Source organism: Ostrinia nubilalis, chromosome 5 (assembly GCF_963855985.1).
Source record: "Ostrinia nubilalis chromosome 5, ilOstNubi1.1, whole genome shotgun sequence".
In the NCBI taxonomy this organism is placed as follows: domain Eukaryota; kingdom Metazoa; phylum Arthropoda; class Insecta; order Lepidoptera; family Crambidae; genus Ostrinia; species Ostrinia nubilalis.
This window is the reverse complement of record NC_087092.1, coordinates 18,449,939-18,467,721: the sequence shown is the minus strand read 5'-3', so window position 1 is coordinate 18,467,721 and position 17,783 is coordinate 18,449,939. Positions and strand designations below refer to the sequence as shown.

At 42.3% G+C, this 17,783-nt stretch overlaps 1 protein-coding gene across 1 annotated transcript; it reads right to left on the bottom strand.

Annotated features, from left to right (window-relative positions):
* Positions 1–795: 795 nt before the first annotated feature.
* LOC135072075 (brahma-associated protein of 60 kDa) lies at positions 796–17,309 on the bottom strand. Its single transcript, XM_063966023.1, has 9 exons — positions 17,220–17,309; positions 16,477–16,712; positions 15,972–16,069; positions 15,769–15,897; positions 15,301–15,474; positions 14,811–15,011; positions 7,992–8,087; positions 7,795–7,905; positions 796–1,050 (listed from the first exon to the last, which is right to left on the bottom strand). The coding sequence occupies exons 1-9, from the start codon at positions 17,252–17,254 to the stop codon at positions 877–879; spliced, it is 1,254 nt and encodes a 417-aa protein (XP_063822093.1). The 5' UTR covers positions 17,255–17,309; the 3' UTR covers positions 796–876.
* Between the last annotated feature and the right edge of the window lie 474 nt (positions 17,310–17,783).

The following is a 17,783-nucleotide window of genomic DNA, read 5'->3' as shown; positions in this document are numbered from 1 at the left end:
TACTCAAGTTACTGTAAACATCTGTTTCAACACTCTAAAGCCTTGGTTCTAACGAATAAATATTTTTATGTCGACCTCAGTTTTGATGGTAATCTGAGTACTTGGCCGGTTTTTTATTGATATAATCCTTAAAACTAAGTTTAAATTTTCGTCACAATTATTTGGTGTAGTACAAGCTTTATTATAACATTTCTGTTGGAAAAACTTATTAAATTAGGTCCATAAACTAATATACACTATTCAGTAAAATATCATGGCTTAATTCCTAATAGAACCGAAGATATTCGTGTTTTTATGAACAAAGGCGTAAAAAATACCCTGTCTGTGGCGTTGGAGCATTTGCTCCGCACATGCAAAGCGGACCGCAAGATGGCGCTGCCCACGGAAGAGGTCTACTTCTATTCAGCGAAATTGTAAACTGACGCAAGAGGGTGAAACGTAACATACTGTGTAGACACAAAACACATACTTAACAGGTCATAAGTACATGTTAAAAAATGCGCGTTAAAAATGACAATTATCCAAAGGCATGAGGATGTCCCTGATCGTTCCTTCTTGCGGGAGGTCGCGCCAGGCCACCTCGTTCGTTTCAAGTGTTCAAACCAAAAACCTAGTGAAGGTCGCGGGAAGCACTAGCGACCAAGCACGGTGGTGGCTCAGGGCCGGTAGATGTGAAATTTCTTGAATCCCCTCGAATTTGGCTTTTCTCCGGGTGAACGTCATTCGTGGTAAAACAAAAGGTATCTTCTTTTTCATTTACAGGAGCTCGAGAATTTCATAAATAAAACGATAAAGTACGGGTACAAACGACTTTTATTGATCACTGTGGGCCACAGGGCAGGGGCGGGATGTGCAGGGCCCCGCGCGTGCAGGTCCCTAGAGGCGCGCGAGGTGGGGCGCGTGCGGCGCGTGCAGCTGCGCGTCGAGGTCGCGGCGGCGCGCGGCGACCCGCGCGTGCAGGTAGCGCGCGACGCCCTCGCCGGCCCAGGGCTGCGCGTAGAAGGCGTGCACGCGCTCCTCCTCGGGGTTGCCGGCCGAGCCGTTCATCGTCTGCGGAGCGAGAGTGCGGAGTTGAGCGAACGTTCCGCCCTCGGCGTCGCCGCACCGGTGTCGTTTGGAGCCGGCGAGTTCCTGCACGGCGCGGGTCGTGTGCCTCGCGCCGGACCCAAAGGAGACCGGTGCAGCGGTGCGGCGACGGCGTCGGCGCCGAATGTGAATGTGAGTTACGGGTTAATCGGAAGCGTCGAGCGATCGTTCGTTCGTTTCAGCCGAATGACGTCCATGGCTGGACGAATGCTTCCCCAAGGATTTCTACAAAGACCGGTACTACGCCGCCCGCATCCAGGCACCTCCCGCGACCTACACCAGATCATCGGTCCACCTATTGGGAAGCCTGCCCACACTACGTCTTCCGGCTCGTGGTCGCCAGTCGAGAACTTTTCTGCCCCAGCGGCCATCACCCGAAGGGCGATGGAGCGTGCTATGCTCAGGGTTTTCCTGTATGATTGAATCAGAAATGAGGCGATCTGCAGAAGAACCAAAGTGACTAAGTGGCGCGCAGAATCGCTAAAATCAAGTGGAAGTACGCGGGGCACATAGCTCGCAGAGCAAAAAGACCGTTATAATAATTCTTAAGCGAAAAAATGTATATTAGAGTAACAATTTTGCAGCTCACATTATATTCAACATCTAGTATACATACATTTTATTGCAAAAGTGCTGCGTTTCTGATTCGACCACGCAGATAAACTCGAGTATAGCATGTTCCATCGCCCTTTGGGCGACTTTGAGCCTTCTTATGAGGCCCATCTTGGGCCGGGGGCCCGTGGCATTTTGTCAGCCCTGACAGCCTATAGTTACGCCTAGAGATGTGCCGCTGAGAAAGTTCTCGTTCCCGGCAGTATTCCCAATAAGAATATTCTCGAGAACCGAGAACGCTCCCGTGAATATTCTCAGTGTTCTCGACAGAATACAATTAGTTTTAATTTTAATTTTGTTGTTTATATGTGGTATTATTTGTAATGTTTCGATGTTTTATTAACTGGGCGTTAAGACTAGTCGTTATAAACAAGGCATGAAACGTGTGAGTGAGATATTGCTGTCTTGCTCACTCTTTTCGTGGCGAACGCGTACCGCGGCTTTAGGACTCGGCTACGGTATTTGAACATCAGATTGCCTCTGAGTTTTAAAGCCCTTGCCACCCTGGCGGATTGCAAGCGGATTCAAAGTGGATTTAAAGCGGAGCGGCGACGCGACGGAGAAGCCACGTGAAAATATCGTGAAGCTTCCCGAAGGCTGCCCAGCCGAGCTGGATTCGATGATTGACCTTTTTTCGAAGTTGGACCTACCTAACTGGACTGTTTGTCCCAGGTATACATTATTGTCAACAACTTCGAGTGTAGTCTCCAACTTTTAGAAGAGTGGGTGCAACACGGTCTTTAGACATGATTTTTAAATCTTGTCCATGTTCATTTTGAAACCCACTTGTTGAGAGACTATTGAGGCCATCGAGCATTGTGCCTAGATCTTCCATGATCTCAGCCATGACTACGATATAGTCTGCTGTCTGGGTGATGTACTCGCCATTGATATTTATGCTGAATCCGCTCCAGCCCAGAAGCTTGAAAACATCTTCCATGGCGGTGGTGATGACGTCTCTCTGTCTGTCTGTCTGTCCTCGCTGCAACAGGATAGGTTTCGGGTCCTGATCTTAAAACGGACTGTCACTGTGGCGTGTTTGTACAAGCCTTTCAACACTTTAATGTATCAATAGTCAATTTGGCACAGTTGAAGAGACTGAAGCACTGACCATGTCTCAATCGAATCGAAGGCTTTCTCATAGTTCACAAACGCAAAGTGGTTGATTATACTACTTGATCTTCCGTATAATCTGCCGGAGCGTATATTATTATGGTACCTATATGGTACTAAAGCCTTTTCGGAAACCGGCTTGTTCGAGGGGCTGAAAGTCGTCGAGCCTGCTAGCGTGACAATTCGTAATGACTATCGAAAACAGCTTGTAGACATGACTCAGAAGGGAAATGGGTCTATAAGGGTCATTCCATAAAAATATGTATATTTTCGACGTCATTTTGTCCGTAACTTTTTTAAGATGCTTTTGAATACTTTATTAGTGTAAATTATAGTTTATTAATTAATTATGTTATGTCTAAAAGGGCCAGTCACTTTATGCTTTATTTTAGGAGAAATTATAATTTTCAATTTTTTCATACTACATTACTCCTATATGACTTCTAATAAAGTATAAAACATATAACCTTAACATTTATAGATAAGTTAATATACATAATGTAGTTGTTTTGTTATTATCACTATACAGGGTGTCCCAAAAACAATGGATAACCCTGTAACCATCGATAGGCCTCGCCATGGTCTCCCTAACATCCAATTTTGACCCCAGTAAAAATATCACCGTTTTCAAGATTTTCAAGTTTTTTTGCATTTTTAGAAAATTGCCACCTGCGATTACTTTTTCTCATGCCATTTCTACAAATGAGGATACTTTTCAATCTAGTTTTTTTCCTTATCACAAGGGATAGTTGGGCTATCAAAACAAAAGATTAAAGTTCAACAAACTAGTTTAAAAGTATGAAAATTTTAAGAAATTGCAGAGAAGAAGGAAAAATTAATTCATTGTCTTGCACTTTTGATCAGCCATCGTGTAAAAAAAATGTAGGAAGACTATCGTGCCCATTACCTTAAAAACTTCCTTGATTAATTGAGATTCTAAAAAGGTATCACAAGCCTATGTATTCTGTATTATTTTTATCTTATGGCTACTTGAATAGCAGCTAGTACGAAAACTGCAAAAATGAGTTTTTCTCGTAATAGTTAAACTAGGACTGCATAGTGGCATTAAATACAAATGGATAATTTTTAGCGTAGGAATTTTAATAAAGCAACATTTAATCATCATCATCATCATCATTTCAGCCATAGGACGTCCACTGCTGAACATAGGCCTGTACCCCAATGATTTTCATAATGACCGCTTGGTAGCGGCCTGCATCCAGCACCTTCCTGCTTACCTTTATGAGGTCGTCGGTCCACTTTGTAGGTGGACGTCCTACCATGCGCTTTCCGGTACGTAGCCTCCACTTTAACCCTGCTGCCTCAGTTCTGCAAACTACTGTGCCCTGCCCATTGCCACTTCAGCTTGCTGATCCGTCGAGCTATGTCAGCGACTTTAGGTCGTTTACGGATCTCCTAATTTCTGATACGATTTCGTAAAGAAACCCGAGCATAGCCCCTTCCATAGCACGCTGTCCAAAAAATCCACGTTTCCGAGCCGTGTATCATCACGGGTATCTGTCTATAGGCACATTTATAAGGTTTAAAACAAAAATTAAGTATCACAAAAACGCAGAACGGACGGCCAATGGGGCAACAGGGTTCAAGTGGAGGCTACGTACCGGAAAGCGCATCGTAGGACGTCCACCTACAAAGTGGACTGACGACCTCATAAAGGTAAGCAGGAAGATGCTGGATGCAGGCCGCTACCAAGCGGTCATTATGAAAATAATTGGAGTACAGGCCTATGTTCAGCAGTGGACGTCCTATGGCTGAAATGATGATGATGATGATGATTAAATGTTGCTTTATTAAAATTCCTACGCTAAAAATTATTCATTTGTATTTAATGCCACTATGCAGTCCTAGTTTAACTATTACGAGAAAAACTCATTTTTGCAGTTTTCATACTAGTTGCTATTCAAGTAGCCATAAGATAAAAATAATACAGAATACATAGGCTTGTGATACCTTTTTAGAATCTCAATTAACCAAGGAAGTTTTTAAGGTAATGGGCACGATAGTCTTCCTACATTTTTTTTACACGATGGCTGATCAAAAGTGCAAGACAATGAATTAATTTTTCCTTCTTCTCTGCAATTTCTTAAAATTTTCATACTTTTAAACTAGTTTGTTGAACTTTAATCTTTTCTTTTGATAGCCCAACTATCCCTTGTGATAAGGAAAAAAACTAGATTGAAAAGTATCCTCATTTGTAGAAATGGCATGAGAAAAAGTAATCGCAGGTGGCAATTTTCTAAAAATGCACAAAAACTTAAAAATCTTGAAAACGGTGATATTTTTACTGGGGTCTAAATTGGACGTTAGGGAGACCATGGCGAGGCCTATCGATGGTTACAGGGTTATCCATTGTTTTTGGGACACCCTGTATAAAAACATCATTCCCTAACTAGTAATTTAGTCCCAAGTGCCGTTTAAAGCTAGGGCCTGACGCTCTAGGGACTGACGATTTGGAGTAAAACTTAACACAAATGCAGATTAACTTTATATTATAAGATGCTTAATACGATGTGCCGAAAATAGCCAAAAAACCACACGTAAATACTATTAAATTATATACAATTTCCTATTGTAATCAATAAAGCTACTCAACTAGGGACTGACGAAAGGACTGGATTAACACATGTTTCCGCAACAACTGGCACGTTTGCACTAATTCAAAAAACGGTTGCCGCAAAGCCAGTATGGTCTGAGGATAACTTCGTATCGTACTTTAAACTCAACTAAATGTCATTCACTCTAAATACATATTAAAGCGCAAAATTATAAAATCATTGCGTGGCGAGGGAATGACGCTAAAAGCTGTAGACTCTTTTTCAACTAAAGAAAATCCAATTATTGTTTATTGAAACCGCAAAATATTAATAGAATTGGGTGTAAAATACATTTAAATAGATTATTCGTTAATTAAAACAAAGGATAAAGTTGATGTTTTTATAAATGTGGGTCCCAAAACACAAACTTTTGGAGTACGGACATGCCTAGGGAATGACGTTTTAGGTCATTCAAAAGTAATTTAAGATGTTTTAAAAATAGTTTCAAAAAATATAAATGGGTGATGAATAAAGCACATTGCGAGCTGTTATTTAACAATTTTGGAATAAAATATTAACAAATATTTCATGTGAAATGTGGCGAGGAATAAGAGTTGACATATTTTTCATAAAATTATTCAACAAGGTTTTTTCACCTTTTTTGAAGAGGAGTATCAACATTCTTCTTTGCCATGCCGTATGCGTTATTCCCTCGAGGATGACGGAATCAAATAGTTTCTGAAAAGCCTTCAGTACCGGCGTTCCGCCTGCTTTCAGAAGCTCAGGCGTGATTACGGTGCCTTGTTGTTTTTCAGCTGTTTGAGAACCATTCTAATCTCGTAAAGACTAATGTCCGGGATATATTCGTTAAGTGTCGGATCAATCTAGCTAGCACGTATTTTCTATAAAAATGTGTCAAATGATCCGTCAGACAGGCTATCCACAACTTATCCAGAAGTGGCGAAACAGGCCCTTACTAAGCGATTGTGAAATATGCCCTTAATGTCAAATAAGAATAGTTTAAAAAACTAAAAACACGCTTCTAATTACTAACAGCACTAAAAAGCCAAAAATCATCAACACCCTGGACATCATCTAGCATTAAAGTGCTCGAAAAGAGAAATCCAACAAACCCAAACTCGATGAGTTTCCGCCGTTTCGTTAATATTTCGATAATTAATCGATAAGAGCGTGTTAAAAACGAAAAAATGTTATGACAGTTACATTATTTAATTACGTGTAAAAAGAAATTTCTGTCATCTTACATATCATTAAAACGACATTTCACGACGAAAAAAATAAAATATAATAAAGGTGCAGTTGCTGAGAATATTGCCGAGAGTTCCCGAGAATATTCTCGAGAACACTGAGAATATAGCCTTTCACTGCAAATAGAGCGTATTGTTTAATACACACTTATCTGTTGACTTAATTTAATACTATTTTACCTAAGAAAGTTTGTTTATTTCCATTTGTTAAACATGATTCTCAACCTTTCTCACTTAGGAGAACGCTCCCGAGAATATTCTCAGTTGAGAGAGCGTTCTCGGGAACGGCACATCAATAGTTACGCCTATTGTTAGTTGGTTACAACGGCATGATATCCAAGCTTTAGACTGGCCTGCACAATCCCCTGACTTAAATCCTATTGAGCATGCCTGGGATATGCTTCAGAGAAGAGCTCTTAAAAATTTCCCTTAAGATATTGTGTATGAAAACCAGCTTTTCCTGCATCTTAGCAGGACTTGGGACATTATTCCACAACAGGATATTGTCACCCTTGTTTTGAGTAGGTATGCAGAACCGCTGCAGATGTGTCAGGAGAATCTTAGGTGGATCCACGGATTACTAATTTTAAGTTTTCAACAATTTTTATAAAAAGATATAGTTGTTTTGTTTAGGTTTTCATGTTTCAAAAATAAAGTTAAGATTTAAATGTTGTCTGGAGTTTTTCCTCTTTTCAACCGACTTAAAAAAAACTTTTTTCTATGTTTGTCACGCGATAACTCTGCCAATTATGAACCGATTTGAACAAATCTTTTTTCGGCGTATAGGTAATACCTCAAGGGTGGTCCCATTTAAATTTAATAATAAAAAAACAACCCCCAAGGGTGGAAAATTGGGGATGAACTTTTTTATACGCAATATCTCCGTCGATTATAAACCAATTTGAACGATTATTTTTTTGTTGAATAGGTATTATTTGTGTTCACGCATTTGAAGTCGGTTTTTTTTTTAAAGTTATTTATTCTAAGTTTGTTTTTAAATTTAACTTAATCTAAAATTTTAGTTATTTAGGTTTAATTGAAATATCCCTAGACCATGTTGATGTGTGTATGTGTAGGAATTCTATTTATTATTTTTATAAGCAGTGAATAAGTGTCATGATCAACGGAGCTTTGTGCCGACTGTGGGCGCCGCAGCTCACCTTGAGGTCGCGCGACTGGCTGACGAGCCACTTCTGGATGAACTGCTGCGGGTCCTTGCTGAAGCTCAGGAAGAACTCGCGGTTCGTCTTCAGCTGGTTGATCGTGTCCACCTGAATTTCACCACAAATTCATTATTTTTGTGATCTTTCTTTATTATTATGGAAATATATGTTTCAAAACAAAACAAGATACGTACAGTCTCATGTATTTTAGAATCCAAGCCTTGAATCTCTTGTTGATTCGCCGTACTCAATAAGAAGTTGTTCATCTGGGTCTTGAGTGTGTCATCCACCTGTAAAACAATAATGATCTTTGAAATTAGACGAAACAAATTATATTCGTCGCGTCGACAGCACCCCGGGAAGGTTCCGACTGGGATAGACCTGGCCTCCCACAGACGACGTGACGTCATGTCTAGGCAGGCGGTCTGCTTGGTGTCGTGCGGCGGCTCGCCGGCGATGACGCGGTCGATGAGGCCGGGGCTGCAGGAGCGTACCTCGACGTCGATGTCGTAGCAGGCGGTCTGCTTGGTGTCGTGCGGCGGCTCGCCGGCGATGACGCGGTCGATGAGGCCGGGGCTGCAGGAGCGTACCTCGACGTCGATGTCTAGGCAGGCGGTCTGCTTGGTGTCGTGCGGCGGCTCGCCGGCGATGACGCGGTCGATGAGGCCGGGGCTGCAGGAGCGTACCTCGACGTCGATGTCTAGGCAGGCGGTCTGCTTGGTGTCGTGCGGCGGCTCGCCGGCGATGACGCGGTCGATGAGGCCGGGGCTGCAGGAGCGTACCTCGACGTCGATGTCTAGTAGTAGGGAATTTAGTGCAAGAACCCCTCCACTTTGGTATAGAAGGGTCATTTTTGCACCAGTTGTTCTTTGGGTGCTCCTGAGTGGATTTCCGTCGGTAGACATCGGGAGCCCCCCCTGTGGTAGCAGGGGGAGGGGGGGGAAGTTTCCTTCTGCCGCGCTTCACTTTAAGGCCCATATCTTCAAAACTATGGGTATTAGGACAAGTGTGGTGTCATTTTCGGATAATTAAAGGATGGCGAATTCATTTCTAGAACAAACTTTTTGCCTTTTCATACAAAAAAATAGAAATATGGAGTAAAATTCACAAAAACCAAAAAGTATTTTTTTAAATAAACGTCGTTTACTTTTAAACCACTGGAGATAATCTAATAAAAAAAATATGTCCTGAAAGCTACATTTATCAGGATTATAAATACTTACTACTACTATGGTACTTTTTTTGAAAAAAGTAGGTGAAAAAAAATTTTTCTTCAGGACTCAGCGGGCGAATTTTAATGCGCGTCGGAAAAAAATATTTATTTTATCCATGAATTCATACTATTTGGTTCATAAGCAAGTAAAGATTATTATTTTAGAATTTATTTAGAGTTCCTGGCACATCATGCTACCATGATTTGTATTTTTTCTTCAATTAATTTTGAACTCTATATGTAAGACATAAGGTTGAAAATAGTTTAATTACATTGTATTAATGAAAATATCATAAGAAGAAAGCACTAAATAAAGAACTTGAATTTGTCTAAACGTCTAATGATTATTATTATTATTTTAATTAACATTTTTATTTCTGCATACTATTGTACCAGTGATAACGGAAAGGTAAGTGTGAGGAAAGTGAGGATTGATTATTATCATAGTACGGGAGATTATTTTTAACACAAAGGCTACGGCTGTGACCATTATACTTAGTTGTTTTGTCAGACAGCACCAGCTTCTGCACTACTTCTTGCATTTACATCTCACCATTTCCAGGCAAGCTTCGGCAGCTACGGGCAAATCGGTCCATGTAGGCTCCATGTTGCTATCGACTCTGGTCCACACCCAACCAGTCGGATAAAGGGAAGACTGAGTCGGTTGCTTGCAACTGATCCTATACGCGAACCCCTTGATATACTGCCAGTAGCCAATGCTGATACAAAGCTGTCTAAGTTATTTTATATAGGGTCACACCTAAGCGTAGTCCACAGCGACCCATTAGGATCTTTATTCTCCCTTTTTTATTCCCTATCATCCAAAATAATCCTATCCATTAGTAAAGTGAATTAAGCGTTTGAGTGAAAGCCACCTAATAGTCTTCTGATGCCGGATATGCTGACCCAAGCAGACCCATCCTTACAGTATTGTTTCATGGACTCCACATTGTATTCCACACGCTCGAGAGCTTCTGTTGTTAGGCCCATTTTTTGGGACATGTGATTCGGTCCATAATACCCAGTTTGCGTACCTGTAATTGCTTGGGCATACCTTTGAAAAGTTTTCTTCATGACCCTGTATTTCCCTTTAGGAATGATTTGGAGAGGCTTATATCGTTGAAGCTTTCCCAATCAGCCCTGTTATTCTTGGATATGGCCATATTATGGCCATGAGGTACCTAAGCTTTTAGATAAAGGTACTATCAGTTCTGACCCAATAGGTATCGTCTCTGACCCTTGTCTCGCTAGACTGTCGGCTCTCTCATTGCATTCGATCCGTGTATGTCCAGGTATCCCACATTAGGGACACTTTGTCATGACTTCAGAGTTTGTTCATCTTTAAGATTGCATCTAGAATACCTAATTCTAGACTCAACCTTCACTGAGGCGATGGTTTTGTTTGAGTGCTGCCTGGCTGTGACTAAGGATGTAAATATTGCGTTTCTTACACCCCTGTTTTTAATGCACACATAATTATAGCGTAGAATTCAGCTTGAAATACTGTAGCAAACCTCCTTAAACGTTCACTGTGTTTATTACTACATGCTTGACTATGAACGAGTGCTGTAAGTGCCCACCGACCTAGGCAGTTTTGTATCAGTATATCAAGGGCAGTAATTATGTCCTTATGATTTTTTCAAATTATTTAAAATTTAGTTGGTTCAAGGGGTTCGCGTATAGGGTCAGTTGCAAGCAACCGACTCAGTCTTCCCTTTACCCGACTGGTTGGGGGTGGACCAGAATCGATAGCAACATGGAGCCTACATGGACCAATTGCCCGTAGCTGCCGAAGCTTGCCTGGAAAGAAGTAGTGCAGAAGCTGGTGCTGGCTGAAAAAACAACTATAATGGTCACAGCCGTAGCCTTTGTGCTAAAAATAATCTCCCGTACTATGATAATATCAATCCTCTCTTTCCTCACACTTACCTTTCCGTTGTCACTGGTACAATAGTATGTAGAAATAAAAATGTTAATTAAAATAATAATAATAATCATTAGACGTTTAGACAAATTCAAGTTCTTTATTTAGTGCTTTCTTCTTATGATATTTTCAATAATAAAATGTATTTAAACTATTTTCAACCTTATGTCTTACACATAGAGTTCAAAATTAATTGAAGAAAAATACAAATCATGGTAGCATGATGTGCCAGGAACTCTAAATAAATTCTAAAATAATAATCTTTACTTGCTTATGAACCAAATAGTATGAATTCATGGATAAAATAAATATTTTTTTCCGACGCGCATTAAAATTCGCCCGCTGTGTCCTGAAGAAAAACTTTTTTTCACCTACTTTTTTCAACAAAAGTACCATACAATGGTACATATTTATAATCCTGATAAATGTAGCTTTCAGGACATATTTTTTTATTAGATTATCTCCAGTGGTTTAAAAGTAAACGACGTTTATTTAAAAAAATACTTTTTGGTTTTTGTAAATTTTACTCCATATTTCTATTGTTTTGTATGAGAAGGCAAAAAATTTGTTCTAGAAATGAATTCGCCATCCTTTAATTATCCGAAAATGACACCACACTTGCCCTAATACCCATAGTTTTGAAGATATGGGCCTTAAAGTGAAGCGCGGCAGAAGGAAACTTGCCCCCCCCTCCCCCTGCTACCACAGGGGGGGCTCCCGATGTCTACCGACGGAAATCTACTCAGGAGCACCCAAAGAACAACTGGTGCAAAAATGAGCCTTCTATACCAAAGTGGAGGGGTCTCCATACAAATCATTGCACTAAATTCCCTACTATAGGCAGGCAGTCTTAGTCCAGTCATTTAAGCTTAAATTAGGTAAGAATCTCGGAATTAGAGATACCCAGCTGTAAGTCTGTAAATACTTGTATATTGACACCCTAAAAGTTGTCTCAAAACCTACAATGGTAGGGTGTAAGCAACTATTAAATTTTAAGGTCAAAGGTCACAAAAATCGGTTTTTTGCGCTTTTTTTGGAAATATCTCATTTCCTATGGGTTTTTTGCTATTTGTATTTATTATCAATATTGTAGAATACTAAATTCTCTACGAATTTTGTTTAAAAAATTTTTTTATACGGTGAACCGTTTTCGAGATAGAGGGCGGAGAGCGCGCGGTCACTGCATCACTTCAGGTCAACTTAAGCGGTTTAGGTTTTTCATACAAAAGGATTTTCCCGCTAATTCCCGTGGGAATTTCGGTAATTACTTGTTGTAAATAAGCTTTAAGTTTACTAAGGTACCTACATGCCAAATTTCAAGCGTCTAACTTCCGTTAAGCGTTTAGATTTTTCATACAAAAGGATTTTCCCGCTAATTCCTGTTTCCGTGGGAATTCCTAAGTAAACTATAACCTGCCCAGGTGTATGAAGAATAATTGTACCAAGTTTCGTTAAAATCCGTCGAGTAGTTTTTGTTTCTATAAGGAACATACAGACGGACAGACAGACAGACAAAAATTTTACTGATTGCATTTTTGGCATCAGTATCGATCACTAATCACCCCCTGATAGTTATTTTGAAAATATATTTCATGTATAGAATTCTGTCCGTCTGTATGTTCCTTATAGAAACAAAAACTACTCAACGGATTTTAACGAAACTTGGTACAATTATTCTTCATACACCTGGGCAGGTTATAGTATACTTAGGAATTCCCACGGGAACAGGAATTAGCGGGAAAATCCTTTTGTATGAAAAATCTAAACGCTTAACGGAAGTTAGACGCTTGAAATTTGGCATGTAGGTACCTTAGTAAACTCAAAGCTTAGTTACAACAAGGAATTCCCGAAATTCCCACAGGAATTAGCGGGAAAATCCTTTTGTATGAAAAATCTAAACCGCTTAAGTAGACCTGAAGTGATGCAGTGACCGCGCGCTCTCCGCCCTCTATCTCGAAAACGGTTCACCGTATAAAAAAAGTTTTTAAACAAAATTTGTAGAGAATTTAGTATTCTACAATATTGATAATAAATACAAATAGCAAAAAACCCACAGGAAATGAGATATTTCTAAAAAAAGCGCAAAAAAACGATTTTTGTGACCGTTGACCTTGAAAGGATGATGGGCATATTGGGCGTTAAACCAACAGAAACAAAAACTATACTAAATTAAAGCTTAATACCAGTACTTCATTTCATAGTATGACAACAATCCTAAAATACGCGGGGATATGGGAGATAGAGGTCGTTGAATATGCAAAGTTTCCATAGTATTTCACATCACATTAGGGTAATAAAAATAGTATTAGGTCAATTAGATTGCTTTTATCGATCATATTGAGAGTATTGTATCATATCTTACTATCGATTTAGTAAGTATGTATACCGAATAAATCATAATCGATTATTCGATTGCAATAAACGATTATATTGCTGAAAATAAGGAATTAAATTAACAATCACATGATAGTAATGATGGTAATCAATAAAATCGATTAATCGAATTGTTAATCGATAAATCGTTATTTGGCAATATCGATTAATAATCGATCCGTGATCGATTATGCGACAACACTACAACTTAACTGGTAGAAATCCCATTGAAACATGACTGTGTTCATGTCATTTCTCTAAATTGTACCTAGGTGTGGTCCTACGCTTATAATGTAAAACATGGTTTAAATATACCATTTGTTGGCCCCACTCCTGAACTGTTGGACATAAAAATGGATAAATAACTTATTGTATTAAAAATGTAAGTAGATAAGTATATCAAATCAAATCAAAATCAAATAAATATTAATTAATAATATTTTTTGTTTGCGCAATAAAGCCCCTATTACTATTTTTTACACATTATGTCAATTTCCAAGCAAACCCGGGAGTTTTTAGTAGTTATTTATATGAAAATATATTTCTGATATATAGTCCTAACAAATAATAGTAGTTACATTTCTGTTGGTTTTACGCCCAGATTCCATAGAAAAGTGCCCATCATCCTTTAATAGTTGCTTACACCCTACCATATGTAGGTTTTGAGACAACTTTTAGGGTGTCAATAATATACACGTATTTACAGACTTACAGCTGGGTATCTCGAATTCCGAGGTGAACTTACTATAATGACTGGACTATCTGCTTGGTGTCGTGCGGCGGCTCGCCGGCGATGACGCGGTCGATGAGGCCGGGGCTGCAGGAGCGTACCTCGACGTCGATGTCTAGGCAGGCGGTCTGCTTGGTGTCGTGCGGCGGCTCGCCGGCGATGACGCGGTCGATGAGGCCGGGGCTGCAGGAGCGTACCTCGACGTCGATGTCTAGGCAGGCGGTCTGCTTGGTGTCGTGCGGCGGCTCGCCGGCGATGACGCGGTCGATGAGGCCGGGGCTGCAGGAGCGTACCTCGACGTCGATGTCGTAGCAGGCGGTCTGCTTGGTGTCGTGCGGCGGCTCGCCGGCGATGACGCGGTCGATGAGGCCGGGGCTGCAGGAGCGTACCTCGACGTCGATGTCTAGGCAGGCGGTCTGCTTGGTGTCGTGCGGCGGCTCGCCGGCGATGACGCGGTCGATGAGGCCGGGGCTGCAGGAGCGTACCTCGACGTCGATGTCGTAGCAGGCGGTCTGCTTGGTGTCGTGCGGCGGCTCGACGGCGATGACGCGGTCGATGAGGCCGGGGCTGCAGGAGCGTACCTCGACGTCGATGTCGTAGCAGGCGGTCTGCTTGGTGTCGTGCGGCGGCTCGACGGCGATGACGCGGTCGATGAGGCCGGGGCTGCAGGAGCGTACCTCGACGTCGATGTCGTAGCAGGCGGTCTGCTTGGTGTCGTGCGGCGGCTCGACGGCGATGACGCGGTCGATGAGGCCGGGGCTGCAGGAGCGTACCTCGACGTCGATGTCGTAGCAGGCGGTCTGCTTGGTGTCGTGCGGCGGCTCGACGGCGATGACGTGGTTGATGACGATGGGGTCGGGCGCGTGCAGCAGCGCGCTGAGGCGGCCGGGCACCTCGGCCAGCTTCATGCGCGAGGCGCCGAAGATCTGCTCCAGGTACTTGTCGCACACGATGTACTCGCGCTCGTGCGGGTCCTGGGGAACGCCATTTGTTCTCTTTAATGTCGATTTCAAATATTGGTGTTTGTATAAAATATCAACACAGCGATGGACAATTTGGTAGTTTGTAAACATTATTACATAAAAGCTGAAGGTCGGTCAGCGCATGCTCCCAACACAGGTAAGAACGTTAGATCGTTATGAAGTTCGGGTCATCGTGGCTTCGGCGGCTACCCTAAAATGCTCGTCTGCCAAAGGATCGGAGCGGCCAAAACTATCTGGCTGAGGAGGATCGCCGGTCCAGCTGTACTGCTGCAGCGGGTACCTGCAGGCGGTGCGTCTTGACGTACTGCCACAGCGCGTTGACGATGACGGGCCGCGTCTGCGTGTGCACGCCCAGCAGGCGCGCCAGGCGCTGGTCCAGCTTGTACTGCATGGGCTGGTAGTCCAGCAGCAGCAGGATGGTGCAGCGCACGTTCTTGTACCCCGGCCGCTTCACCTGCCGAAGGGAAGCCGCCGTGTTAATCGTGACGCGCTCGTGCAGTCAGTTCCCTTCTTTTAGAATTTGAGATCTAAACTTTATTTGCAGATCAATATCGCAGCGAGGGCCAGCGGGGTCTCTAAGACGAGTTACAATAATTGAAACGTTATTATGAGCGATAAATAAAAATCCCTCAAGATCCCCTCCTCTTGTCTTTTTACGAAAATCACACAATAAAATTAAAAAAATGTTAAATAAATGATCTGATAAAATACATGTATATTTAAAAGATAAAACATAAACAGTTCTGACCTGAAACCCATCCGTCTCTTGTGTGGTCAACGTGCGGTGCCACTCGACCAGGTGGTTGTCGGGCCCGTAGAGCTCCTTGTCCAGCTCGATCACAAGCGACTTGAAGAACGACGAGAACTTGCGTTTAACCTGAAAGGCAGCCGACGTCAGTGCTATCGCGTAAACAGAACTAAATCCACCAAAGATAACTGATAAAACTCTACCAAAGGAACCGGAACTTTGTTTGGGTCGTTCTTCGAGTCGTCCAGCAAACGACCTTCGACACGCAATTCCCATGACGCAACTGCGTTATCCCCTTGTCCTGTAATTATTGTCATTTCATCAATATTTCAACAATTATAAACATTATGAATGAAACTGATGCAGGCTTTATCTACATGTACTTACCCTCAGCCATACCTCCTGTCTGTTTGCTGCCTTTATAAATGCATAGTATTATGGTCAAATAAGAAATAATTGCAGAGAAAATTAAATACAGTTCATTCGGAGATTGTCATTATCTCAAAAAAAAAGTTTATAAAATTCGCGAGTGAAAAAAAGGACACAGTTTTTGAGCTACAAAGCCATCAACACAGCGTCCATGGACATTCTTAGAAAGCATCTATTCACGATGGAACGGAAACAATACCGACGAAAAGCGAGTTCAATTCAGGAACGTCTACAGCGGTACGAATGAATTCACACACTCCAAAAACCGTCAAAACTCACCCGGATAAAAAGTATTGGAGATGAATATCCTCAGCTTCCGCTTCTGCTTCATGGGCCGCTTGAGCGCCTCCTGGATGTCGAGGCGCTTGCGCATGATGGTGGCGTCCAGCTTGCGCTCGAAGGCCAGCAGGTCCATGTAGGCCTGCGACTCCGGCACCAGGTCGCGCACCTTCTGCGGCAGGATCTTGTCCGCCAGCCGCTTCTTGCGCTTGCCGCCCGCGCCGCCGTACGCCTCGCTGCGGGCACACCGTACGCTGAGCGACGTCGCCGGACGGCAGACGCTCAGCGGGTCGAGCGAGGGAGGCGCCCTGCGCTAACTTTGCTGAGTCGATGGTTTCCATTCAGAAACCCAATATTCATCGGCTCGGCTCTACTTTTTTTTGGGTTTATCGATAAATAATAATAATAATAAATAAACTTTATTTCTCTTTCACAGAGGTATAAAAACTTATATCTAGTTACAGTAAGTTATCATCATACAGCAATAATACCTTTGTGAGAGACTGGTATCTGTACTAGGGTGCCTAAGACACCCTGTCTAACCGATTACCAGGCCCTCGCCACTACAGACCTAACTACAACTAGATTGGGTACATACTTAATTCATGTGTGTGTGTGTGTGTGTGCGTGTGTGTGCGTGTGTGTATGTGTGTGTGTTTGTGTTTATGAGTGTCTATATGTTAGTATTGTCCAGAATATATATTATAATGTGTAGATATATTACGCGAGCGTAAATCACTTACGGATTGTACATAGCGGGCTTGTGCTGAGGTGGCATGGGGCTCCGTGCGTCGGCGGCGCGCTTGGCGGCCTGCGGCGGCGGCGGCGGCGGACGCGAGCCCACGCCCACGCCCACGCCGGGCCCGTAGGGCGCGCCCGCGCCCGCGCCCGCGCCGCGCCCCGCGCCCGCGCCGCCGGCGGGCGGAGGCGTGAATCCGCTGCGAGCCTTACGTACAAAAAAATAGTTTATTTTTATTGTTAGGAAAACGAACGGCCGAGACTGCTGTGTTAGTAAATTATATGTAAAAGGCACATGATGGTGACGAATCTTGGGATTGCAGGAATTATTTAACATTTCAATAAAAAAAATTCCAAAACCGAAGGTTTGATTTTTTTAATATAGTTTTGGAGAAACCGAACCTTTTAAAAACACGCTAGAAACTTTGAACAAAATATTAAGTAGTGGGCTGTTCTTTCAAGAATATATAAATGATTAGTTGTCCTGACAGGCATTGTCCTGTCTTAAGAAAAATTAGTATGACCCTCTCTGTTATAAGCCACTGAAATTCAAGCGTGCTGTGCTGCAA

Coding starts and splice junctions, on each gene's coding strand:
- LOC135072075 (XM_063966023.1), bottom strand. CDS start 17,254: ATGCCACCTCAGCACAAGCCCGCTATGTACAATCC. Junction 16,070..16,476: donor CTCCAATACTTTTTATCCGG/GTGAGTTTTGAC, acceptor CAATAATTACAG/GACAAGGGGATAACGCAGTT. Junction 7,906..7,991: donor ATTCTAAAATACATGAGACT/GTACGTATCTTG, acceptor GGTGAAATTCAG/GTGGACACGATCAACCAGCT.